This window comes from Gigantopelta aegis, chromosome 1 (genome assembly GCF_016097555.1).
Source record: "Gigantopelta aegis isolate Gae_Host chromosome 1, Gae_host_genome, whole genome shotgun sequence".
Taxonomy (NCBI): domain Eukaryota; kingdom Metazoa; phylum Mollusca; class Gastropoda; order Neomphalida; family Peltospiridae; genus Gigantopelta; species Gigantopelta aegis.
The window spans coordinates 17679530-17706315 of record NC_054699.1 but is presented as its reverse complement, the minus strand read 5'-3'; the positions used below and the strand labels follow the sequence as shown (position 1 = coordinate 17706315).

Here is a 26786-nt window from a genome sequence, read left to right as displayed (position 1 = left end):
AACTGTTGGTCTGATTAAGCTGAAACTTGGAATTTCAGGTTTTTTGGCCAAAATAACCGTATATACCAAATTTCATTGAAATTGGAGCGGGTAGGGTTTAACCCATTGGGTGATCTGACATGGAATGACCCTGAAGAGATTTTCATGACACCTGTCTATTATTATTATTTAAACATTTTTTTTTTTCATAAGTCATTAAATTGCATCGGTATATAATGTCATGTCATGTCATGTCATGAGAAACAACCCTTAAAAGTTCTGTGATGTGCTTCAAACACCAAATATCGTGACATCAGGATTTGGAGAATTTCAGCAAACTTCTGTAAAATTGTAAATATGTCGGTGGCGTGAGCAACATACATGTAGGTAGTGTTTTATAACGAAAGTTGATGGTGCATGGTCATGAAAAAAATAGCTGGACACGTTGAACGATGGAGGAAAAGCTAGTTAAAGGGACACACCCTAGTTACGGCTAGTTGTTAACCATTACGGCGTTGTTTTTCGCTATTAAACCCATTTTTTCACAAATAAAATTGCACTTTACTTACTGTTTATTATTTAGAATATACATTTCCATTCACCTGAAGTTTTTTTTGGTAATCCTGGTTTTTGTAATACCACAAAATGCATTTTTCGTATTTCATAAATCGCACGCACGTCTGAGAAAAAAAACGTTGAACAGACACGGTGTAATCTATTTTTAGTGGGGATGTTTCCATTTCAATGTCACAGACGTTGGTATATCACGTGACCGGATTTCCTCTCTTAGACTGTGTGTCAAAATTACCAAATGTTTGACATCCAATGGCCGGTGATTAATAAATCAATGTGCTCTAGTGGTGTTAAACAAAACAAAGAAATGTTCCAGCCAGTGCACTACGACTGGTATATCAAAGGCTGTGGTATGTGCTATCCTGTCTGTGGGATAGTGTAGATCCCTTGGTTCCAATGGAAAAATTAGATCCCTTGCTACTAATGAAAAAAAAATGTAGCAGATTTCCTTTCTAAGACTATGTGTAAAAATTACCACGTTTGACATCCACTAGCCGATGATTGATAACCGATGTGCTCTAGTGGTGTTGTTAAATAAAACAAACTTTAACTTTAAATAAAACATTCTCTCTGATATGGTGTGAGATGTCGCTTAGTGGTAGAGCACTTGCATGTTTTATTATCATTAAAATTTATGTTATAATTTTGTGGTTATTAAAATATATTTTATAATTATAATTTATAATTTATCCCTTTGATAAAATATTCTCTAATATTAAATTTGCATAATTATGAATCGCTCATCTATCACTGTAGTACATTTGTTTCTAAAAATATCTGATTTATTTATTAAAATGTTTGGGAATGTATAAAATTTGCATTACAGGTTTTTTTTTCTTTTTCTACTAGTCCACCAGTCTATAGAACAATACATTATTAACACTATTATAATGTATACAGTATCTTCACTTCACATGGTATATGTAAATATACTGACATAACAGTAAGAATACTTGATAAGTAATCAACATCATGTAGCAAATGAAATCAAAAAGACAGATAGACGGTCGGGCTGGTAGTTGTATTTTTTAACTGGTCTATCAGAATTTTTACTTGCATTTGGCGAGCAGTATACTTTCTGCACCCCTGATTCAGCTGACTGATTTTTTTCTTGTTCAGCCAGTGCACCACAACTGGTCAAAAGCCATGGTATGTAGCTAGGTGCTTTCCTGTCTGTGGGATGGTGCATATAAAAAATAAAATAGGAAAAATAAAGCAGGTTTCCTCTTATGAATACAAGTCAGATTTACCAAATGTTTTGACATCCAATAGCCGTGATTAATGAATCAATGTGCTCCAGTGGTGTCGTTAAACAAAACAATTTATAAAAAAAAACCCTAGTTACAGTGTATGATAACTCATGTATAGATTACGACAAAATACAAACCTCGTACAAACCTTTAGATTATGACACATTATTGAAGTTATAATTATATGTTTGTGTTATTATTAAGCTATATCACAGACACACTGACACTTTATTTATTTGTCTGTTCTCCCCGTGTTGTCACTTGGAGCTCGTATTTCACTAAACCACAGTTGATCAAATTGAGCCTGGTGGAGTTTGTTTAATCAGATGGTGTCGAGAATGGAGTACCATTCTCATCCTTCTTTTCATGTGGTAATCTGGTAACTTGAATTTCTCTTATTAATTTATTACAATGTTTGTTTTCTTCTGAAAATTAAAAAAACAATCAATTTCAGGAAATGTATTAGAATATATATACCGGTATGCCGAATTCAATTTGAGGTTTTATGAAGATATCACAAGAGCACATTGATTAATTAATCATCAGCTGTTTGATGTTAAACATTTGATGACTGTAATTGGTAAAAGTCTTCAAAGGAAACCTGGTAGATGTTTCTATTAGCAACAAGGGATCTCTTACATGTATGTGCATGTTCCCACAGACAGAACAACACATACCACATACTGCCACTAGTTATGACTGTGGTTGGGATGAAAAGACAGAGTGAGTCGGTGGATGAGGTTTGATCCTAAGACCGAGGCACCTCAGTGTTTAACACTTTAACATTTGACATCTTATCTATAACCAGGGGCGGGACGTAGCCCAGTGGTAGAGCGCTCGCTCGATGCATGGTCGGTCTAGGATCGATCTCTGTCGGTGGACCCATTGGGCTATTTCTCATTCCAGCCAGTGCACCATGATTGGTATCCTATGTGCTATCCTGTCTGTGGGATGGTGCATATAAAAGGTCCCTTGCTAATCGAAAAGAGTAGCCCACGAAATGGTGACCGTTGGTTTCCTCTCTCAATATCTGTGTGGTCCTTAACCATATGTCTGACGCCATATAACCGTAAATAAAATGTGTTGAGTGCATCGTTAAATAAAACATTTCCTTCCTTTTCTTCTTATCTATAACCAGGGCTGGCTCTGGGTCATGAAAACATTTCGCCAAATTATCTACTGAACTTAAAATATTGCAGAAAATCCGGTTATTTTCTAACAAAATATCAATTATTTCATGAAATTATTTCTCCAAATTAAAATAAAATTCGCCATTGATTTTGAAATTCGCAATTGGCGAATTTGGCGATAGCCAGAGTTAGCCCTGTATAACCCTTATGTTAGTACAAATTATATTTTATATTTATTTTATTATATATTTTCAACAGTGAGGAAGACATTGAAGGTCATATTCCGAAGATTACTCGAGAGGAGGCGCGGTCTTCACTGGGCAGAGTACAGCACGGGATGAGTGACTGGCGACCGTTTCTCTATGGCGGACTGGCATCGGTCACGGCAGAATGTGGTATGTAATAAAGTGTGGTATCTACTAGAGTAAAGCATGGGATGAGTGACTGGCGACCGTTTCTCTATGGTGGACTGGCATCGGTCACGGCAGAATGTGGTATGTAATAAAGTGGCATCTACTAGAGTACAGCACGGGATGAGCGACTGGCAACCGTTTCTCTATGGTGGACTGGCATCGGTCACGGCAGAATGTGGTATGTAATAAAGTGTTGTATCTACTAGAGAACACTACGGGATGAGTGACTGGCGACCGTTTCTCTATGGTGAACTGGCATCAGTCACTGCAGAATGTGGTATGTAATAAAGTATGGTATGTACTAGAGTACAGCACAGGATGAGTGACTGGCGACCGTTTCTCTATGGCGGACTGGCATCGGTCACGGCAGAATGTGGTATGTAATAAAGTGTTGTATCTACTAGAGTACAGCACAGGATGAGTGACTGGTGACCGTTTCTCTATGGTGGTCTGGCATCGGTCACAGCCGAATGTGGTATGTAATAAAGTGTGGTGTGTGGTATGTAATGAAGTGTGGTATGTACTAGAGTACAGCACAGGATGAGTGACTGGCGACCGTTTCTCTATGGTGGACTGGCATCAGTCACGGCAGAATGTGGTATGTAATAAAGTGTGGTATCTACTAGAGTACAGCACAGGATGAGTGACTGGCGACTGTTTCTCTATGGTGGACTGGCATCGGTCACAGCAGAATGTGGTATGTAATAAAGTGTGGTATCTACTAGAGTACAGCACAGGATGAGTGACTGGCGACTGTTTCTCTATGGTGGACTGGCATCAGTCACGGCAGAATGTGGTATGTAATAAAGTGTGGTATCTACTAGAGTACAGCACAGGATGAGTGACTGGCGACTGTTTCTCTATGGCGGACTGGCATCAGTCACGGCAGAATGTGGTATGTAATAAAGTGTGGTATCTACTAGAGTAAAGCATGGGATGAGTGACTGGCGACCGTTTCTCTATGGTGGACTGGCATCGGTCACGGCAGAATGTGGTATGTAATAAAGTGGCATCTACTAGAGTACAGCACGGGATGAGCGACTGGCAACCGTTTCTCTATGGTGGACTGGCATCGGTCACGGCAGAATGTGGTATGTAATAAAGTGTTGTATCTACTAGAGAACACTACGGGATGAGTGACTGGCGACCGTTTCTCTATGGTGAACTGGCATCAGTCACTGCAGAATGTGGTATGTAATAAAGTATGGTATGTACTAGAGTACAGCACAGGATGAGTGACTGGCGACCGTTTCTCTATGGCGGACTGGCATCGGTCACTGCAGAATGTGGTATGTAATAAAGTATGGTATGTACTAGAGTACAGCACAGGATGAGTGACTGGCGACTGTTTCTCTATGGTGGACTGGCATCGGTCACAGCAGAATGTGGTATGTAATAAAGTGTGGTATGTAATAGTGTGGTATGTACTAGAGTGCAGCACAGGATGAGTGACTGGCGACCGTTTCTCTATGGTGGACGGGCATCAGTCACTGCGGAATGTGGTATGTAATAAAGTGTGGTATCTACTAGAGTACAGCACAGGATGAGTGACTGGCGACTGTTTCTCTATGGTGGACTGGCATCGGTCACAGCAGAATGTGGTATGTAATAAAGTGTGGTATGTACTAGAGTACAGCACAGGATGAGTGACTGGCGACCGTTTCTCTATGGTGGACGGGCATCAGTCACTGCGGAATGTGGTATGTAATAAAGTGTGGTATCTACTAGAGTACAGCACGCGATGAGTGACTGGCGACCGTTTCTCTATGGCGGACTGGCATCGGTGACGGCAGAATGTGGTATGTAATAATACTGGATATCTACCTAGTGATAAACAACATCCTACACTTACATTTCAGTTTATAAATCCATTGAAATGACTCCACATATGGTTATAGTCGAGGTTGAGGTTGAGGTTAATTTTTATTTTGTGCCACCACTGATTCCAGAGATGGCTGAGGTTATTTATTTCTACCCTATCAGCTCTAAATATGGTTGAGGTTGATTTTTATTCTTATGCACAAAGCCAATTCCAAAGGTGGATGAGACTGAGGTTGATATTTTTATGCACACCACAGCTGCCAGAGCTAATTGAGGTTATTGTTTTGCACGCAACTATCTTGAAAAATGTTTGGGATTAATTGTTAGTTTTGTGCACATCATAAAAGATCAAAATTATAAAATGTTATCCAAAAATATCTAGATTATATAATTTTTAATGTCGTAAAAACAAATCCCCAAATCCAGTCCCTGCATTGGATTTGTTTTCTCATTGCAACCAATGCTGCACGACTGGTATATCAACAACCATGGTATGTTTTGTCTTGTCTTGTCTTGTGTGTGGGAAACTGCATATAAAAGATCCATTGCTGCTTATTGAAAAGTCTCCTCTTCAGAGGAGGGGTGGGACGTAGCCCAGTGGTAAAGCGCTCACACGATGCGCGGTTGGTCTGGGATCGATCCCAGTCGGTGGGCCCATTGGGCTATTTCTCGTTCCAGCCAGTGCACCACGACTGGTATATCAAAGTCCGTGGTATGTACTACCCTGTCTGTGGGATGGTGCATATAAAAAATCCCTTGCTGCTAATCGAAAAGAGTAGCCCATAAAGTGGCAACAGCGGGTTTCGTCTCAATATATGTGTGGTCCTTAACCATATATCTGACACCGTATACCTTCAATAAAATGTGTTGAGTACGTCGTTAAATAAAATATTTCCTTCCTTCAAATTGATTAATTAATCAGTGTGCTCTATTTCTTTCAGGTACGTTTCCTATCGACCTGACGAAAACTCGGTTGCAGGTTCAGGGTCAGATAATAGATTCGCGGCTGACGAAGCTGAAGTACCGTGGAATGATCCATGCACTGGTGACCATATTCAAAGAGGAAGGAGTACAAGCATTATACTCGGGGTATACACATTGTCCAGTCTGATTAAAATTAGCTCTACCTGGTCTACCAGTAGATCTAACAGCATTTCGTAGACTCCCATGTCCAGGTGACATTTCATCTATAAATAACAATTTAAATATCGACCAATTACACTTCGCCTTTTATAGCGTTATTCGAGAGCATACAAATTCTAAAAATATCGGGCGAGACTATTTATGCAATAGGCGAACTTGTTGGTCTATTTCAACTTTGAAAAAACGGGGGGAAAAGTGCAGTAATAAACTCTGGATTGTATACTAGTATAAACAGATTTTATGGCTATACCATCACGGGGTTCTTTTTCGTCTTGAAACTAATTTTATATAAAATTGTATATTGAAATTAGTTTCAGGCATACTTTGTAATTCACCCAAATCATTTCGTATACCCTCAGCATAATCCCGATTGTTTTCAAATTCGTTTTAAATCACTGGCATGATTTTGCAAGTACGGTTTTGATTGGTCGAATGAAAGGTCAACTGGACATGAGCTCCAACGGGCTGCTGTTAGATCCACATGTAATAGTGGAGCTAATTTTAATTAGATTGACACATTGTCGTTTCTGAAAAAACACAGGAGGAAAATAAATTGCACTTCTCAAAATATTGATATGGGGAAAGATTGCTCTCCTGAAAATATTGACGAGGGGAAAATTACAATCAAATTGAAATATTGATATGGGGAGAAATTGCATTCCTCATCAGTAAGGTTGGGAGAAAAATTGCAGTCCTCAAAATATTGATAAGGGGAAAATTGCACTCCTGAAAATATTGACATGGAGAGAAATTGCACTCCTCATCAGTTAAGATGGGAGGAAAATTGCACTCTTTAAAATATTTATATGAGGAAAATTGGACACCTCAAAATGGGGAACATTTAATTTGGAAAATATTGATTAGCGATATTTTTAGTCAATTAATAATTGATTAGCAACTACTGTTTAATGTTATAGAATGTGAAGCGATCTCTGATACCTGCGTAGCGAGTCGCGACGGGATACTGAACAAAATGTTCCCTGCAAAATATTGAAGAGTGGGAATTTGCTCTAAAAACATGGATAAGGAAGAGAAAAAAGGGCCATGAAAAACATCCTGTTATGAGGGTATTCCGGTTTACTGAGAAACTGGTTTTAAGAGATTTTATTGTATACAAATCTTGTTACACATAATCCAAGCATTACATATGGATATTGCTAAAATGTATGGACCATACACAATCCCAAGTAATTACAGTGAAACCCATCTCAACCAGACCAAGTGAAAAGTCTTAAGTTTTAAAGGTAGGGTCAACTCGAACCTTATGTGTTGGAAAGATGCATACCCAGACCACCAACACATACTGACACTTTAGCAAATGAAAAACGCGTAATTTTAGAGTTAATAAAAAAACATGATTATTCCTGCTAACTGGGGGCAGCCATTTTGTTTCGTTTTTGTTACGTCTGGTGGGATAGCTTGGGGCTAAGTGACGTCAGCTCCTGACCATCTCCTGTATGTACAGTGTAAACAAAAGCAGTAATTTTCGACAAGGCACTTCTCTTTGATCAACCTGACTTGTAAAACAGCATAAATGACGTAATAATATAATAAACTATTTAACTAAATATATTTCAAGTGCATTAACGGAACAAAATGGGGTTATGGTATTTTTCTCTGTTAAATAATCCAAAGGAAAAATGTACACTATTAGGCCTATTGATATGCTAAGTTGGAGCAAAAACGACAACCCACGATACCCAAGTGATAATATTCTTTTCTTTGGGACTACGTAATTGGTCAGTTCTGTGGTTTTAGATGGAAAAGTCTACTTAATCAATAGTTTTACAGAACTATTTACAGTAATAAACCATGTCCATTACCATTTTAGGGGCGACAAGTAATATTCCACAATACCGGTATGTATTTTTGTGTCTAGACAGCGTCAGTTAATTGGCTTGTCTGGTTACCAATCAAATACACACCACCCAATCAGGAATCATAGGTAGAAGCAACTAACAGCATAGACCAATTAACTAAGAAAACACTCTGTGTATCAATTCAGTACATAGGTTAATGCATGGACAAAACATTGTTAATTATTTCGACTTGTTGTGTAGCCACTTTGACAATGGTATTTTATTTTGTATTGGAAAATAATATATATAGTGCTGGATATACTTATTGCTGGCTTACTGGGATGTGTATTATTGCAGAACATTGTGTTTCTCTAGTATTAAGCTCATTCCTGATGTTACGCATTAAGTATTACGTAACCACCAGCTTGCCAGAGGGCGTACTCACTGATATGGTACAAAATGGCTGCGCCCGTTATATATAATAGCCGTCACATTTAACCATTTTATGAATTAACTATACGATTATACTTGTTGATATTAAGCAATAATGTGCATTATATATCGTTGAATATGCATACCAGGCCAAATGCCTTAACTGTCCCTTCCTTTAAGGTGTGGCCGGTTTTGTTCTGTTTATGATGTTTTTAAAAAACCTGTTAGAAATGTCTGGTTTGAAGGGAATTCCAGGTTTTTGAGGGTCTGATTTAAACTGGTTTCACTGTATATTCAAAGATAGATTGTTACATGATTTATTTTGACAAAATTAACAGAAGTTATTTATATAACTAATATTTGTTCACATTTTAAAATACCTGGGACATGTCCTGTCATTTTAAAATACCTGGGACATGTTCTGTCATTTTCGTTCATGATTTCCATTTAGATTAGCCCCTGCAGTGTTGCGGCAGGCCACGTATGGAACAATCAAAATTGGCGTGTATCATTCATTAAAGAGGATATTCGTGCCGGATCCAAATGGTAATTACAAATAAGTTTAAAATAAGTTTTAATCATGTTTTTTTGGTTGTTGTATGTATGTTGTTGTTTTTTCTGTTTCAAGACTGAAAATTGCGAGAACAAGAGTTTTGTTCGTGTATTGCTTGCACAATTTAAGTTTTGCGTAACCCTTTCTTTTTTTGGTCGTGCATTAAATTTAGGACATCGTTCAACAGGTTGTGACTGGTTACGCATTCATTCATTCAACTTATTGTCGTGCTTGTATCCAGTTACGGTTCAAGCATGCTGTCCTGGGCATACACCTCTGCTATCTGTGCTGTCTGTGCAGAACAGTGGGTTAGTTGTAGGTTGGTTAGTGGTTAGTGAGAGAGAAGAGGGTGTAGTGGCCTTACACCTATCCATTGAGCCTTTAAGAACTTGCTCTGGGTTGGAGCCGGTACAGGGCTGCGAACCCTGTACCTACCAGCCTGTAATCCGATGGCTTAACCACTGTGCCCCCGAGGCCGGTCTGGTTACGCAAGCAAGAAATGGGTTACGTTGATTTGTTTGTTGCATAACACATAAATGGTTTACACCAATGGCGAACACCCAGAAATTATCTCCCCCTTAGAGGTCGCGTCGTCACTATACACCCTAGAGTCTCGCTTTAAACAGCTGTTCAGTAGTGTGATTTGAAGCCAGTGGTCATATAAAATTACTTGTCCACCTCTGTATGAACAGGAAATGTGGTCATATTTTTTCTAACAATGATGCATTGCACAAAGAATGTCTGGACTGCATAACGGATCTAGTATATGACAAAATACAACAACAACAAAAAACAAAACAAACAGTGAATCGCTGAAAAACGAGGCGTTTGTATGTCATTGTCAAACACCTATCCATTCTCGGTGTGTGGATTTAAAACAAAATTAATTATTTATATATTATTTGAATAAAATCTAGTTGAAATATTATATTTTCTTCCTTTTATGTATGCTATGTGGACATTTGTTTATTTGTGTGTTTTGTTCACTGCTTTTTGGTGATGGGGAGGGTTTAGGTGAGTTCGTCCTACCCCCCATGGCATTGATCATGTTTGTTGTCGATTATTTTATTATTTTATTTATTTATTTTTAATCAATAATTTCACAGACTAAAAGAAAAAAATGTTTTAGAAACAACACTTTTTTTTTTTTTTATGTACAGGGCCAGCGGAGTGTATTTGAAAGTGGGGATGGGGTGGGGGTACTTATAGTGTGCTGTTTGTTAAAAGGTTCCTTTGTTAATCTATCTATAGGAGGCCTATTAGTTGGGTATCTCTTTTGTAAGCTGTAATATTGTGACGACCCTGGATTAGAGGGTGTCCTTGTAAATGGCCATAACCACTAACTATGAAGGCAAAAGATCACCAACAAGATTAAAATTCAACAATATTTATTTAACAATAACCTCAAATTACATTCGCAGTTGAACTGTATGTTCACTGATTCATTCAGTAATAAAATTCACATAAATAATTGAATAAACATGGCTAAGTTACTTTCAGGCTTTGAAATATACCACAATTCTTAAATTACTTTAAAAGACTGAGTCTTATTCACCTGAAACAGGTAAGTTGCTTAATAATAATTATTCCTAGTATACTAAGTCTCCAACGTTATGATATACACAAACTTAATTTTGGACCAAGAACATCAATATCAGCAAGAATATACACTTTAAATACTTTGTCTGGGTACACAGACCTACTTCCACTACATGGGCATCTCTCTAACTCAATCCCTCCCTATATAATATGCCTTAAACTTTGCCACATAAAAACCACAACACCCGGGGCATACACTTCTTCTGTGTAATGGGTGCTGTCTATCTCCCTAAATTCTATGAATAATAAATACCGAAAATAATACCCTTTAATCTTTATTAATTATCTAATCATTAAGGTTGTGAGTTTGGTCTCTACAAGTTATCCCAATAACATACACATATGTAAAACCCGTATAATTTAGTGTTATGTTAATAAACCCAACCCACCTATCGGGGCGAACGACTGACCGAAACTGACAAATCCTTGCGGGATTCGTATTTATACCCCCGCCAAAATCCAGCAATACTGGTTAATATCCAGCACTGCAGAATTATGCATTCCGCAGAGCGAGTATGCATTCTGCAAAACGGGGTAAAATCCAGCAGTGCGGGGTACAATCCTGCATTGCAGAATTTGTAAATCCCGCAGTGCGGGTTAGAAAACCATGGCGTCATTTACTACTGGCTAACGTCATTAGGCCCTACAGGCCTTTATACCTTAATTACTATGCTATAATGGGAACGAAATAAATACAATTAAGCATATATACACAAATAAATATAAGTTCCATATCCATTCCGAATTAGATATAAGTTACAATAGTAATATCTGAAATGACTAATATTTACCTAACTCACACAGTGTGACAGACGTCAAAAATAGCATTGACAAAAACCCGGAAGTAACTCTCAAAAATCCAGAACGAATCTCGTACAAAAGCATGGCTTCGATCTTTTTACATTTGCGGCTGTATAAAAATGCCAATTCAACAACTTAATAACACTTGACAAGGTAAGTTATCTGTGACTACTGATAATATAAACACTAATGATTAAGTGTATAAATGTTATACGATAAACAAGGCCTTGTTTTATTGACTCGGCGCATAGAATTGCGCTGTTCAATGTAAACAAATATAGACTACGATGCACGTTGGCGCTAAAACAAAACGAACTTGAATTATAGCTTAATAATTTATAGAAAATAATTTACTGGCAATATCGTAATCCCGGATTCTCACAATATGTATGTAGGATGCATTTTCTTTTTATACTAAGCATATCTGAAATTACTGACAAAAACACTACCAAAGGATGCTGTGATGGTGGTGTAAACAAATAACTCCAATGAAAATGAAAATGCTGAAATAGGAGTAGCCTGTGTGATGGCCATGGGTTTACCTTCTTGGTGAGTCAGTATCTATGCCAAGTGTCAAAACCATGGGTCAAAATTATGAAGGCTGTTTTTTTGAAACACCGATGTTTAGCACCAAATTTAAAATGTGCTGAGATGTAAAAAAAAATATTAATTTCTTTTCATTATTGGTTATTCTAAAGAGACTGCGGAGCTTGTTTTGCAATGTGAGATTTGATTAAATACTTGAGGCATAACAGGACAAACTGTTTTTGCTGCTGACCCAAAAACAAACTAACCATAACAAAATACTTTCCAAATTATAATCTAGAGGTAATTTTTTTGAGGGGGGGGGGGGGGGGGGTCTCTTTTTATTCTTTGTCTTTTTTTTTAATTATTGCCTAACTGGACTATTTTGGACAAATGTAGCAAAATCCCAACATTTTATACTCCAGTGACTGTTTAAGCCTATAACAGTTTATAATACTTTTACTTTTTGGGGTAGTATGTTGACAACATTGTGATAAATTCTAGCATGGCATTGAAAAAACCCACACTGTTGTACTGAAAATATAAATACCAGATAGGTATTGTTTATGTACAGTTTATCAAATACATGTACATGCTAAGCAAGTAACTCATCATACATTGAACATGAAACAAGCCATGTGTGAATACTGCATGTAATGCATCTCTTGAAATTAATGTAATTACTGTTAATTGGTGTTGTACCTTTATTCACTTTAAACTATTAGTAAACCATAAGTGTACTTTTATATATAGTCATAATTATTTCTTGCTACATCTGGTTTTAGAAATCCATATTTGTAAAATACATGTAGCAGTATTTTGTTTCTTTAATTTATAATTTATTACTCTTGCAGCCTTTGGAGAGGAAAAATAGTATAATGTCTAAAGCAGTTTTCAATTGCTGTTAATTTCATTATCAGTGGAAATCATGGAATGTCATGAATTTTCTTGGTAAATAAGTGTATGAACCTTGAATAAAGATTATTTACATTGGACTTTTCTTAATATAAGTACTGAAAAGTATAAAATTTAGATACCGGTAAGTCAAATAGATTTATGTTAAAACAGGCTCAGTGAAATCAGAATTCCTATCAGATTATGTCATTTTGTACACACCAATTAAATTATTTACATTAACAAATTATAAATATTGAAAAACAATACCACTATCATTTCTAATTTCATGTAAATGTGTATGAAAAAGCATTGTTATATTTCTACTTGCATGTGAAAAAAAAAAATTAAGAACAAAAAAACTATATATGGCTGGTGTTAGATCCACATGTAATAGTGGAGCTAATTTTAATTAGATTGATATTTAATATTTAAAATTTCCTATTTATTTTTCATCATTTGAAAATTTAATATTTATTTCTGTAATTATATATGTATGTTATTGATTTTTAAAAATTAATTACATGTATACATCAGGGGTGGGGAAAAATAAAATTGTCAATCGGTCCCATGTGATGTCATCACTACCGGAGGGAGGGGGGGAAAAGAAGAAAGGAATACAAATAAAATTATAAAATCATTTAAAAGGTGATATTTGCCAAATAGTGTTTTAAAAACAAAATTATAGTGGCATTTGTATATTTTTATTTTGAATCATGAACGCGAAACAATAAACATCAAAACTTGAAAAAAAAACAAAATATTTGATCACATCAGCGAAAAAACCAAATTGTATATATTTTACATAATGGAATAAATAAAGAATAAAGTTGCGCATTTTAACTCCCATATATGTATAAAAAAGTACGAGTATTCAGTCCTGTATCCTGAAAATTAATAAACAATAACACCGTTGGAGCGTGAGCTAGCACACGTTTAGACAAAACAATTAATAACGGTGTCCCCGATTGGATGACATTTGACCTCTACTGGCTCTAGAGATAGCCGGTTTAGCTATTCCAGCTCACTCCCACTTGTAACAAAAAAGGTGGAAACCTTTTTTTAATTTTAAAATTCTTTATAATTATTTGATACACTACATTGAACAGTCAACAGTAAATGCATTTATAGATTATTTCAGTATATTTATATGCTATTTTAAGCGGTTTGTATTTCACAAAAGCCTCTTGCCTCGGACTCGGACACTCGACCCGACAGAGCTCCGTACACAGGTGTTGACAAGTGTTGATTGTGACCAGTTGCAAACTCTGGGTCCTTTGTTTTAATTGGAGTGTAATTACCTTGGTAGCCTTCTCACCAAGAATGGTGTTATTGTTAACGTCTGTTTAATCCCGTGACCAGCTCAGTGGCTTTGACAAATGTCTAGCCTAGTGGCAGTGAATTGATACTATTGTAGGTCCGACTTGTGGCAAACTTTAGAATCACAGACGTCTGAAACACCAGTCAGTTTGACCACTATTTATTTATTATTATTTTAAATAATGCACAAGATACCGATGTCTGGGCAGGCCGATCCAATTGATGGATAGGAATTTGTTCCAATAATAGAAATGGACAGGTGCTTCGGACCAACAAGAATGACAGAAGTGGGACCGGCAAAACACGTTTTTAAAAAATAATTTCGGTCTCAGAGATCGAGAATCGGCCCCAGACCCGTAAAAAAGGGCTTTTCCCCACCTTTGGTATACATATAAACATTTTTATTTTTTTTTATTTTGCATTGAATATATATATATATATATATATATATATATATATATTTATATATTTATTTATTTTATTTATTTTGTTTGGGTTAGGTTTGGGGTTTTTTTGGGTTTTTTCATTGAAATAATTTATTAAAAATAATTGTTGACAAATTTGGTTGAATTTACTCTACTCTGCAAACGAATAATTTGTGGTTTTAAACACGTATATCTTCATATTAAATCGCGATAACAAACATTGAATAGTAAATGAATGAATGAATGTTTAATGACACCCTAGCCCGAAAAATACATCGGCTACTGGGTGTCAAACTATGGTAAACAAATAACATTGAATAGAACCTGGAAGTAAACAGCGAAGAATGGAGCGTGGCGTTTTACAAATTAAAACTTTATTAAATGCTGTTACCGTTTTTTTTTATTGCAAACACTCAAGTATTATCAGTCAAATATGTACACATTTAATGGTTTTGGCATGGTGGATATATGATAGAAAGTTGTAAGAATGGTAGGTAGGGGCCTACGTGGTTGGGGAAAACCCACGATTTAGCTGGACATTATTTTGTTCTTTTTTATTCTTCCATTATTTTATTTTTCACTACCAACTGCGGAATTTTGTAGATTTTTATTATTTATTTTAATTTTTAGCCGTTCTACGCTTTAGTCACATACATGCTCACAATTAGGTCGGGAATAATAGAGTGGATATACCGATCGGTGCTTTACGACAATACAAATTTAGAAAAAGGAATGGTGTATAGTGCACGAGCGCCACCTGTTGGAAAGTCTCTGATTGTTCGCCATTGTCAATTCTGAGAGGCCTTTGTTTTGTTTTGTATAAAATGTTGAAATTAAAAGTACTTTGAAAGATACTTTTTGATCTCTCATATGTCATTGTTAGTGATTGCATTGCATGATTTTCCATACCAACCAGTGTACTTTGACTCATCTTTCAAAGAGTGTGTGCTGCTCTGTGGCAATAGCAGTCTTCAAAGAAAGAAATGTTTTTATTTAACGACACACTCAACACATTTTATTTACGGTTATATGGACCACACAGATTTTGAGAGAAAACCTGCTGTCGCCACTACATGGGCTACTCTTCCGATTAGCAGCAAGGGATCTTTTATTTGTGCTTCCCACAGGCAGGATAGCACAAACCATGGCCTTTTTTGAACCAGTTATGGATCACTGGTCGGTGCAAGTGGTTTACACCTACCCACTGAGCCTTGCGGAGCACTCACTCAGGGTTTGGAGTCGGTATCTGGATTAAAATCCCATGCCTCGACTGGGATCCGAACCCAGTACCTACCAGCCTGTAGACCGATGGCCTACCACGACGCCACCGAGGCCGGTCAAAACAGTCTTCAAAATGATGTTCTTTGTACATGAAACCTGAAGTTCTTTGGAGTTGTTTATAGATGAAATTCATTGTCTCATCTTCAAAGGACTTTTTATTTCCTGTGAAAAGAAACTTAATATGACATCTACAAAGAACTTCCAAGTCGCATCTACAAAGAACTTGATATTTCATCGACAAAGCACTGGACATTTTATTGACAAATTCAAAAAGCTATAGTTTAAAATGTGCTGAAGTATTTATTTCATTTTTGTGACATGAAATTAATTTTTATATGACTTGTGAAGTATTCTGTAGATAAAATGTGACGTTCTTTTAGAATTGTCGAGTTCTTTTTATGTTAAATGTAATTTTTAAGAAAATGTATACCGTGTATTTATTTTGTTCTTGTTTCAGATGAGACCTTAGGCATGAATGTTGCTTGTGGAATAACAGCAGGAATAGTATCCAGTGCTTTTGCCAATCCTACAGATGTACTCAAAGTAAGCCAAAACATACAAAAACCACAACACTTCTACTCAAAATTAGCTGCTGCAAATAAATTTTGCATCAAGTCGCGTGTATAAATGCATATGTTAGTTATTTTCATTGCAGATATGAATTGTACATACAAATGGTTTTTCATGAATTTTACACAGTGTGACCATGCACTAAGGTTCGATTTCACAACAGAAACATGTCGTAATATTGATCAAGTCTGCAATATAATATGCACACTCATAAAAACCAATAGATGTACCCAACATACATACATACAAAAAACCAACAATGTACTCGAAGTAAACTACAACATACACAAACATAACATACATATATCCACCCAAAAGACATATTCGATGCAAACTACATCGCACACATGCATGCACAAACACACACTGACACACACACACACACATATGCTGTGTCATTTTAGCATTGGTAAACCGTTATTATAATATAGTCTTATTCAACTTACTGTACTAGCACAACAACAATGCTATACGACCCCGAGTTATAACCTCCACTGCAGAATTATCTCCCCTTGCCAGATGTTATAACCTACACCCGCACATGGGTAAACCGTATATCTTCGTTTTTGATTTTGCAGTCCTCCATTGCAGTCGTGTTCGAGTTCTGTAGTAAAAATTTTGTCAAATTGTTAAATTGTTTATTAATTTGTCATTTTGTTTTACTCTGTCATACGAGGTCTTTTGGGTGATTTACACAGGGGGTTTATGTCTGACACGGCTTCCTCGGGCTCCAACCGGTTGGTTGTGTGTGCCGAGGGGGGTTGTCTTAAACGACTGCCCCAGGCTGAAGCAGAGAAGGTTTCTTCCAGGTCAGGCTCCGTTCCACCTGGGGATTTGCTTTTTCCTCAGTCGGTGGAGGCGGCGCCGGTTACGGTTGTAACGGGGGCGTCAGTCAGAGGGAGTGCAGTTGTGGCAGGAACGACTGTGTCTCTCAGTTCCGACTCCCATCTTGCTGATGGGGGCAGGGTTATCGGTCCTTCTGTGGAGGGGTTGATTAGCTCTAGGATGAAGTCCGCTTTGCGGCGCCGTTTGTCTCACCAGATATTTGGTGCAGGGTTGGTTGTGGCGTCTGAGGGCGCCGTTTCGGCCAACGTGTCTTTTGGCGCTACTTCGGTGATCGAGCCACTTGGCGAAATCGCGAAGTCTCACAATGTTGTCTCGGTCACGGAGCCGGGTAGCGTTGTTTCTGGTGCGACGCCAGTGGGCGTCCCTTCTGTTGTCGGAGCGCCTGTACAGTGTCATCAACTTTTAGATCGTTCGCATGTGGCTATGTCAACTGGGTTGGCTAATCCACACGTGGTACGTTGGGTTCAGAATTTGGCGCAGGATTCGTACGTGTACGAATTTCCTGACGGTCCGGTTCAACCGACACCACCAGTCCCATTGTCTGCTTCGGCAGGGATCAGGGAAACTGCAGCTTTCTTGGGTGCGCCTGTGTCTACACCGATGGTCAATCCGGACCTGTCAGATCGGAGTAGAGGTTCCAGGCGTTATCCCTCGACTGCGTGGGTGGAACCTTTCGTTCAGGGTCCGATGGTTTCGGGTCGCACTCAGGGGCGGACTTGGGGGGGACTATGTTTCTCTTTTTGAGAATTTCATGGCCTGGCTAGGAGAATCGCCTCCACCAGACCCTCCACCAGACCCTCCACCGCCGGGGTTTCCAGCGAGACCGGGGTTGGACCAGTTTGCAGATTCGGCTCGTCCGCATCGTCCTGCCAATGCAGTTTCATTTCCGGTATGGTCAGCGCATGGCGCGTCATTTGAAAAAAATTCTTCTTTGGAAGAGGATTTTCCCTCCGAATCAGTGTGTGGTTCAGGGGAAGGGTCGGCACCAGGTTCGGTGCTTGACGAGATTCCCAATTTGGCCGATGGTACGCCAGACGGCGATTATGATTACCAGGCGGTTCTTGGTTTTGTACGGGAATAGGTCCGACTGGTGTGCGCGGATGCAATTCTGTCGGAGGAGGCTGTTCAGTCTTACAAGGGTATTTCATTTGGAAACCGGCATTTAGCGACGGACGCTCCGCCACAGGATTTCGGCTTGCCGTTGGCGCACGAGGTGCATGAATCTCTTGCGGAGATTGATGCTTTGATTGCGGGTAGCGATCGTATTTTGGGGGCGGTGGTGGAAGAGTTTCCGGCAGTGTTAGCTACCGGAAAACTGTTGTCTGCGGCGAAGGTTTTGTCCACTTCTTCGTATAAGACATTGGGAGCTTCCTTCCTTTCACATCCAGCGGTCGTTTACACTAGGGTGAAGGCAGACTGCCACCCATCTCCTAATGTCAGTGTACCACTCACGGATTTAGAGACTTTGGAGAGGTTATCTAAACTTCTTTTTCAAGTCAATAACCATTTAGGTATGTTCCTATTTGGGTTAGATAAAGCAGTCACGGGTCTTCCGCCGATGGCTAAGGGTTGTTTGTTGGTGGCTTCTAAAGCCTCTCATCACATTGCTCAGCTTGCTGGGCGTGTTTTTGCCAACAGTCTACTTCTGCGTCGGAATCACTACCTAGCGGTACTGAGAGCAACGGGTGTGGTTAAAACCTACTTTCGTAGTCGCTCAGTAAGGGAAATCTTACTTTTGGGGACCAATTTTAACTTGGTCATGGACCAAGAAGCGGCGAAATTCGTCCCTGCCGCTCAGTCCCGAACTGCTCGTACAGCGCCAGGCGGCGTCTACTTTTAAGCCTCCACCTGTTAAGAAATTGACTTTTCTTGACAGTTATCAGATCCCTGTGGTTCTGATTCAGGCGTGCAGTCGGGTAATGCTGTGGTTCATCGAAACAGGGACGTTTTCGGGGGAAGCCAGCACGTTTTCGTGGTTCCACTCGAGGCAAGGCACCCAAGGGTGGGAAGCAGCCGGGATGAGGGTGCGTGGACAATCGACATCTGCTTACGGAGGTTCCGTTAGCAGATCTTCCTGTGGGGGGCAGATTGCGCCATTTTGTTCAAAGTTGGTGCGAACTGCCTGATCTGGACCCATGGGTTTTGTCGGTTGTCCGCAACGGATACAGAATTCCGTTTTCATCACCCCCTCCACTGACGTCCTCCCCCGGTTACCTGCAGTACCATCTGTCAACAAACGAGTACTGGTGGAGAAGATGGTTGTCGAGTTTCTCAACAAGAAAGCCATCCAGCAGGTAGATTTGGGCACTCCTGGATTTTATTCCCATCTGTTCTTCGCCCAGAAGAAGAATGGCGAGTGGCGACCAATTCTAAACCTGAAGCTGCTGAATTCTTACGTCGTTATTCCATCAATGAAGATGGAGACGGTTCAGTCTGTTCGCGCTTTGCTTCAGGTGGGGGAATGGGCGGCGTCCATCGATTTGAAGGACGCTTACCTGCATGTTCCAATCCATTGGGATTTTTGGAAGTACTTGCGGTTCCTCTACGATGGCAGAGCTTGCGAGTTTCAAGTTCTGCCGTTCGGATTGGCCACAAGCCCTCACGTCTTTACTCGGGTAGTAAAGGCAGTGGTGGGGCGTGTACATCTGTTGGGTATACGGATGCACAATTACTTGGACGATTGGTTAATTCCGGCGGCGTCACAGACGGCATGTCTCGTGGGCGTGGAGTTCGTGATCGACATGATTCTCCGATTGGGGTTTATTCCCAATTGGGTCAAGTCGGAATTAGTGCCAACGCAGGTTTTCACTTATCTCGGGATGGTTTTCAACTTTGTGGAGGGGTCCGTTCTTCCGACGGATTTACGATTTCACAATTTCATGACGTTGGCGCAACGTCTTCTGGTGAAGCAAAGTGTGTCGGTGCGCACGCTCCATGTGTTGTGATAGGCCATCTCGAATCGCTGGCGGCGCTGAATGTGCGGTTCAGACGGTTCAAGAGACCGCTTCAATGGCATTTGTCCCGAGTGTGGGATAGTCTCAGCTGGGATTTGGTGATACAGTTGGGGCCTTGGTTCATTCTTCCGATCCAAGAGTGTCTAGTGGACAAGTGTATGTTCCAGGCCGTTGCTTTACACCCATTTTCTCCAGAGTTGGTCCTGTTTACCGATGCTTCCCTCGAGGGGTTCGGTGCACACCTTTTGGATCAACATCTGTTAGGGGTGTGGACTCCTTCAGAGAGGAGTCGTCACATCAACCTGTTGGAGATGGAAGCAGTGCATCGTGCTTGTCTCCATTTCAGGACTGTTATTCGACATTGTCGAATTTTGTTGAGGTCGGATAACATGTCGGTTGTTGCGTACCTCAATCGGTGGGGAGGCACCAAATCCCTGTCATTGAGTCTTGCGGCTAGGAGATTCTGGAATGGTGTGATGATTGGGGAGTGGTGTTATCGGCCAAACACATTCCTTCGCCCGTGAACGTCTTGGCAGACGCTTTGAGTCGTCGTTCCCCTGTTCAGACGGAGTGGATGTTGCACCGGACGGTGGCTTATCGAGTTCTTCAGTTGTGGGGGAGTCCTCAACTCGATATGTTTGCCACTCGCCTGAACAGTGTTTGTATCGCCGGTACCAGACCCACTGGCACTGGAGTACAATGCGTTGAGCATGGACTGGATGGGACTGGATTTTTACGCCTTTCCCCCTCCGGTTCTGCTTGGCAAGGTTCTAGCAAAGATCAGACAGCAACCTCGTCGTGTCACGCTCGTAGCCCCGAGTTGGGCAGCTCAAGCCTGGTTTCCTCCGCTCCTGTCACTTTTAGTGCAGGAGCCAGTGCGGTTGCCATTGATACCCGATCTGCTCAGTCAGAGACTGTGTCGGACAGAGTGGCATCCGAAGCTGGAGGTTTTCCGACTTCACGCATGGCGGTTGTCGGGGTTTCCCTCCGAAACCGAGGCTTTCTAAATGGGTTGCTGAGCTTGTCTCCTCTTCGAAGCGCCAGTCTACGGAGAGGGTCTGCCAGTGTCACTGGCACGCTTGGGTTCGTTGGGCCACTGAGAGGGACGTGGATCCCTTGTCGCCTACTATTAATGACTTGGCCGAGTACTTTCTGGCTCTTGTCCAAGAAAGACAGCTGAAGGTTCAAACAGTGAGAAGTCACTGGTCGTCCATTTTCACTACTCTGATCCTGTTTTCGTGGCTAAGAACCAGGTGCCAGGGGAAGAGTTTCCTCCGGCCATCATTCAGTGTTTATCTTGTATGCTTTCTGCGGATAATTCTGATAGACTTCTTTGTCCGGTGCGGGCTTTGAAATTCTATTTGGAGCATACTAGAAATCTCCAGCAAAACACTAAGAGACTGTTTATCTCTTTCACACGCCAACCAGGAGACATTACGAAGAATGCTTTGTCGAGATGGATTGCTGCAACCATCAAACTGGCATATGAGAAGGCGGGTGATCATGTTCTGCAGAATTTCTCCATTCGACCTCATGAGATTCGGGCGATTTCTGCTTCCCCTAATTTCCATGATTCTTGGACATTTTTATTTTCGTGATATGGCTGTTGGTCCGGACGGAACTCGGCGGATTCAGTCAGTCATTGCAGGGCAGCAAGTCATTTCGGTGCGCAGGGCCACGAGTAGGGGGCGACCCTTATTTCGACCGGTCACTAGCGGCAGTCTTTCTGGGAGATAGTTCTCCACCTCCTATTTGGAGAGTGGGGGGTGGATGGTTGACTATCTGGTGCAGTCGAGTGTCTTTTACCATTACTTGGTGTGCGGGTTTCCTCACCTTGTTAACTTGTTTACTTTTAATTGGGGTTGTAGTTCTTTTACCACTACTTGGTGTGCGGGTTTCCTCACCTTGTTAACTTGTTTACTTTTAATTGGGGTTGTAGTTCTTCAATTTAAAAGTCACTTTGACATTTTATACCTCGTATGATGTGGGTTGCTTTTCACTGTATCATTACTTGAGACAAACACTACTGGTTGAATGGGTAAGTCCTCCTTGTTTTCTTACCTCCTCCCTTTAATGTTAAATTCTCGTGCTTTAACGGTGTTATATCACGTCTGTTATAGCATTGTTGTTGTGCTAGTACGGTAAGTTGAATAAGACTATTAGAAAATTTGTTTCTAATTTTCATTATTATTCATACTTACCTAGTACTAGCACAACAACTGTTACCTCCCACCCGCCCCGAGGGAGGTCTTTTTTTATTCAGTCATTCCGGACTTTGAATCGATAACGAGGATATACGGTCTACCCATGTGCGTAGGTTATACATCAGGCAAGAGGAGATAATTCTGCAGTGGAGGTTATAACTCAGGGTCGTATAGCATTGTTGTTGTGCTAGTACTAGGTAAGTATGAATAATAATGAAAATTAGAAACAAATTTTCTAAATATGTTTTAGGTTCGGATGCAGGCTGCGGGAGTCTCTGGAAGTCCGGTGCACAGCAGCATGATGGTTTCCTTTCAAAACATCTATAAAAACGAGGGAGTTCCCGGGCTGTGGAGGGTAAGAACTCACCTTTTATGGGAGATGGTGATATTTTGTATGTTTGTGTTACCCCTGAGAACTGTTCCTGTTCTTTGGTGTTGAAAAGCTGGGTGGAATTTGTGTGTTTTTTTGTTTCTTTTTGTTATAAACAGGATTTATTCAATAAATAAGTGGATTGGCAAACAGGTGGTAGGCCTATAGAAATTCCTTTCCATGAGATGATGTTACATACTGTTTAAAATTAACAAACGATAAACATAGAGCTCAATTGGTAGAATGCTTAGGTCCTTTGGTCATAATGTTGAATCTCCACAACAGACCCATTGAGGGTTTACCTATCCCAGTCAATGCTCCACGACTGGTATATCATATCTGTAGTATGTACTGTCCTGTCCATAGGAAAGTACATATTAAAAAAATCCATTGCTTCTAATGGAAAAAATTTCTTTGAAGACCAAGTGGTAACAAATGTTTTACATTCAGTAGCCAATGATTAATTAATCGATGTGATCTAGTGATGTTATTAAGCAAAACAATCTCTGTGAAAAAATGTTTACAAAAGATTCTTTACTGCTTTTTTGTAAGAGTAGCCGATGTGGTGGCAGCTGGTTTCCTCTCTCCACGTGTTTCAAATATCCACATTTTAACAGGGCCTACATTAGATACCAAATAGCTCAAATATAAAGTAATAAAATATTCCTTTGAAAGTTCTTTTTCAATTAGAATATCACACATATTAACAGGGTATGCATTAGAAAGTGATGAGTAGATATTCAGCACAGACAATCAATCTGAAGAGGTATTTCCCAGTTGGAGATTGATGTATTTTGTATGTAGATTGACCTAATCTTTAACAATGTTTGTTTTTCAGGGTGTGGTGCCCACGGCACAAAGGGCTGCAACTGTGTGTGGGGTGGAGCTTCCAGCTTACGATATATGCAAGAAACGCATAATCCAGTCAGGTCTCTTAGGAGATACTGTAGCAACACATTTCTTGTAAGTTCACTAATGTCCATTAGTCTGTAAACCCATGAATATTGATGGTGTTTTTTCTCAATTTTAAACAGTATTCAAATGGGGAAGGCGTTGGTGGGTCCATTGGGCTATTTTTCGTTCCAGCCACTGCACCACGACTGGTATATCAAAGGCCGTGGTATGTACTATCCTGTCTGTGGGATGGTGCATATAAAAAGATACCTTGCTGCTAATCAGAAAGAGTAGCCCATGAAGTGCGACAGCGGGTTTCCTCTCTCAATATCTGTGTGGTCCTTAACTATATATCTGACACCATATAATCGTAAATAAAATGTGTTGAGTGCGTCATTAAATAAAACATGTCTTTTCTTTCTTTCAAATGGGGAAGGTGGGTAAATGCCATGTTACATTTCTTTTTAGGCAAAAGGAAAAAAGTGGAATTTTGGGGGTACCGAGTTAACATGTACCAGATAATATTGATTTTGTAGCGAGAGTCTGTTTTTGTGCTTCTTTTAAAAGTTATTTGTCATGGCAGTACATCGAGTCTGAAACATATCGCTGTAATTTACTGTTAAATCACATTTAGTTTGCAAAAATTGTGAATGAAGTAGTGTGATCACTTCATCATGTAGTACACAATTTGTCAATGATTTCATGTTCATGCTAGTTGAAAGGAAGGTGGAATTTAATCTTAACATTGTTCGAACTGTGAAAAACATCTGTGTTTATGGTCCATTTCTTAGGGATTTTTTTTATTGGGTGCAAACTTAAACAACCATAGCCTAGAAGTATTTTTTAAAGAAAATATTTTATTCTCTTCAGTTTGTCTATAATGATGGCTTTAAGTTTCTTTCCTCTATTGAAAGTGAAAACAAGTACAGTGAAACCTGTCTAAATCGGACCCTGAACAAACCAGAATCCTGTGAAAACTGGCCAAGTTTAATGGTCCTGAATTTTCTAAATTTTAAAACACAACCCTCTAAACACTGAGTTCTGTCTAAATCAAATTAATATTAGGTCCCCAGCGTGATCCTTTTCAGACAGGTTTCACTGTAAAAACATATTACACTTCTCACAGGCCTCAGTGGCGTCGTGGTTAGGCCATCGGTCTACAGGCTGGTAGGTACTGGGTTTGGATCCCAGTCGAGGCATGGGATTTTTAATCCAAATACAGACTCCAAACCCTGAATGAGTGCTCTGCAAGGCTCAATGAGTAGGTGTAAACCACTTGCACCGACCAGTGATCCATAACTGGTTCAACAAAGGCCATGGTTTGTGTTATCCTGCCTGTGGGAAGTGCAAATAAAAGATCCCTTGCTGTTAATCGGAAAGAGTAGCCCATGTAGTGGCGACAGCGGGTTTCCTCTCAAAATCTGTGTGGTCCTTAACCATATGTCTGGCGCCATATAACTATAAATAAAATGTGTTGAGTGCGTCGTTAAATAAACATTTCTTTCTTTTCTTTTATTACACTTCTCATTTTAATAAAAACAAATTTTTGTTTTTTTCAGAGCAAGTTTTTTGGCTGGCTTGGCAGGAGCCATAGCCTCAAACCCGATCGATGTGGTCAAGGTGGGTTATTCAGTTGATGTAGTCCCACAGATGGCTCATGTTTCCGTGTCTTAACTGCTCTTTAGCGGACGTAGCGGAACATTACTTTACACTCCATCGTTCATTCATTACGATAACATGTACCCTGCTAGTTTCATCATCAGCATTGAGATATTTCATTATGATGTAATCGACACTAAATAATAATAGCCATTAATTAAACTGTGTGCTGAAGTGTCCAGGGGTTTATCCACGATATTTCGCTGTGATCCAGTGTCTGATGGGATTGGGAAATTTAGCATGAGTAAATTATATTTCGGATATTTTTTCAGGCCACTAAATGATGCAGTACACCACTGTTCAGGGAACATTTTGTTTTCAAAAATTTGGATCATCAATATTTCAAGTCAAATGAAAATTGATTAGCAACTATTGTTTAATGTTTTAAAATTGTGCAGCGATCTCTGAAACGTGCCGTGGTATGTACTACCCTGTCTGTGGGATGGTGCATATAAAAAATCCCTTGCTGCTAATCGAAAAGAGTAACCCATGAAGTGGCGACAGCGGGTTTCCTCTCTCAATATCTGTGTGCATCGTTAAATAAAAGAAAAAAATTCTTTCTTTCTGAAACTTGCGACGCGATACTGAAACAAAAAATTCCCTACTGTTAAATTAATTTATTAGAATTGACATAATTCAGTTTATATATTGGGAATTTTCAGTACCACATGTTTGAGGGAAGAGGTCTCTGTTCAAACCCACAGAACGCTTGGATAAATCCCTGAGATACACTAGTGTGTGAGAGAGAGGGAGAGAGAGAGAAAGAGAGAGATAGTAAGAAGGAGACAGGGCTTTAGATTGCACCAAAGTCAAGGCGATAAGCACTGTGCTTAACATAAGTATACATAAAATAATCACGCCAAAATTAACTACAAACGAGATGAAAGTGGGTTACAAAAAAAAACCAAAATCCAGAATTTTAATACTCGTAATCTGATACTGAGGGGTAGGATTGCACTAGGGTCTCCACGAGTACTCGGGCACGGGTCGAGTCTAGCAAGACTCGAGTCAGTTCACAGGACTCGAGTACCTGTGCAAGGAAGAACACTATCATTTAATTATATTTTTTTACTTCACTTTGTCATATGATTGCTGCCGGTTACATTATAGGGTTATGAGACATGGAGGGAAAACAAAGAGTCGAATATGTAAAATGCAATACAATGGCATTATTTGGCATCCATGTTCAGCACTGGAATATAAGATACATAATGCTGTTTTACATTATTCCTTAGTCTCATTCTCATCTAGTGTAAGTGTCGGGTACTCTGGTCTGAGTTGAGTTTGTCCCTCGAGTACTCGAGTCCAATATTTTGAAAACGTGGAGGCCCTAGATTGCACATTGGTCTAA

The 26786-nt window shown here is 39.6% G+C and overlaps 1 protein-coding gene across 7 annotated transcripts in view; it reads left to right on the top strand.

Moving 5' to 3' along the window:
* LOC121371482 (kidney mitochondrial carrier protein 1-like) overlaps window positions 1–26786 on the top strand; it is a 76151-nt gene that overhangs the window by 41477 nt on the left and 7888 nt on the right. For 6 of the 7 annotated variants that reach the window (XM_041497412.1, XM_041497421.1, XM_041497427.1 and 3 more), the window contains 7 exons: window positions 3191–3327; window positions 6108–6255; window positions 8992–9086; window positions 16396–16481; window positions 22763–22867; window positions 23721–23845; window positions 25336–25396. In XM_041497412.1, the coding sequence (XP_041353346.1) occupies window positions 3191–3327; window positions 6108–6255; window positions 8992–9086; window positions 16396–16481; window positions 22763–22867; window positions 23721–23845; window positions 25336–25396 (757 nt within the window). Of the gene's footprint in view, window positions 1–3190; window positions 3328–3638; window positions 3722–6107; window positions 6256–8991; window positions 9087–16395; window positions 16482–22762; window positions 22868–23720; window positions 23846–25335; window positions 25397–26786 lie in introns of those variants that run through there. The other variant, XM_041497451.1, reaches the window with a different exon arrangement.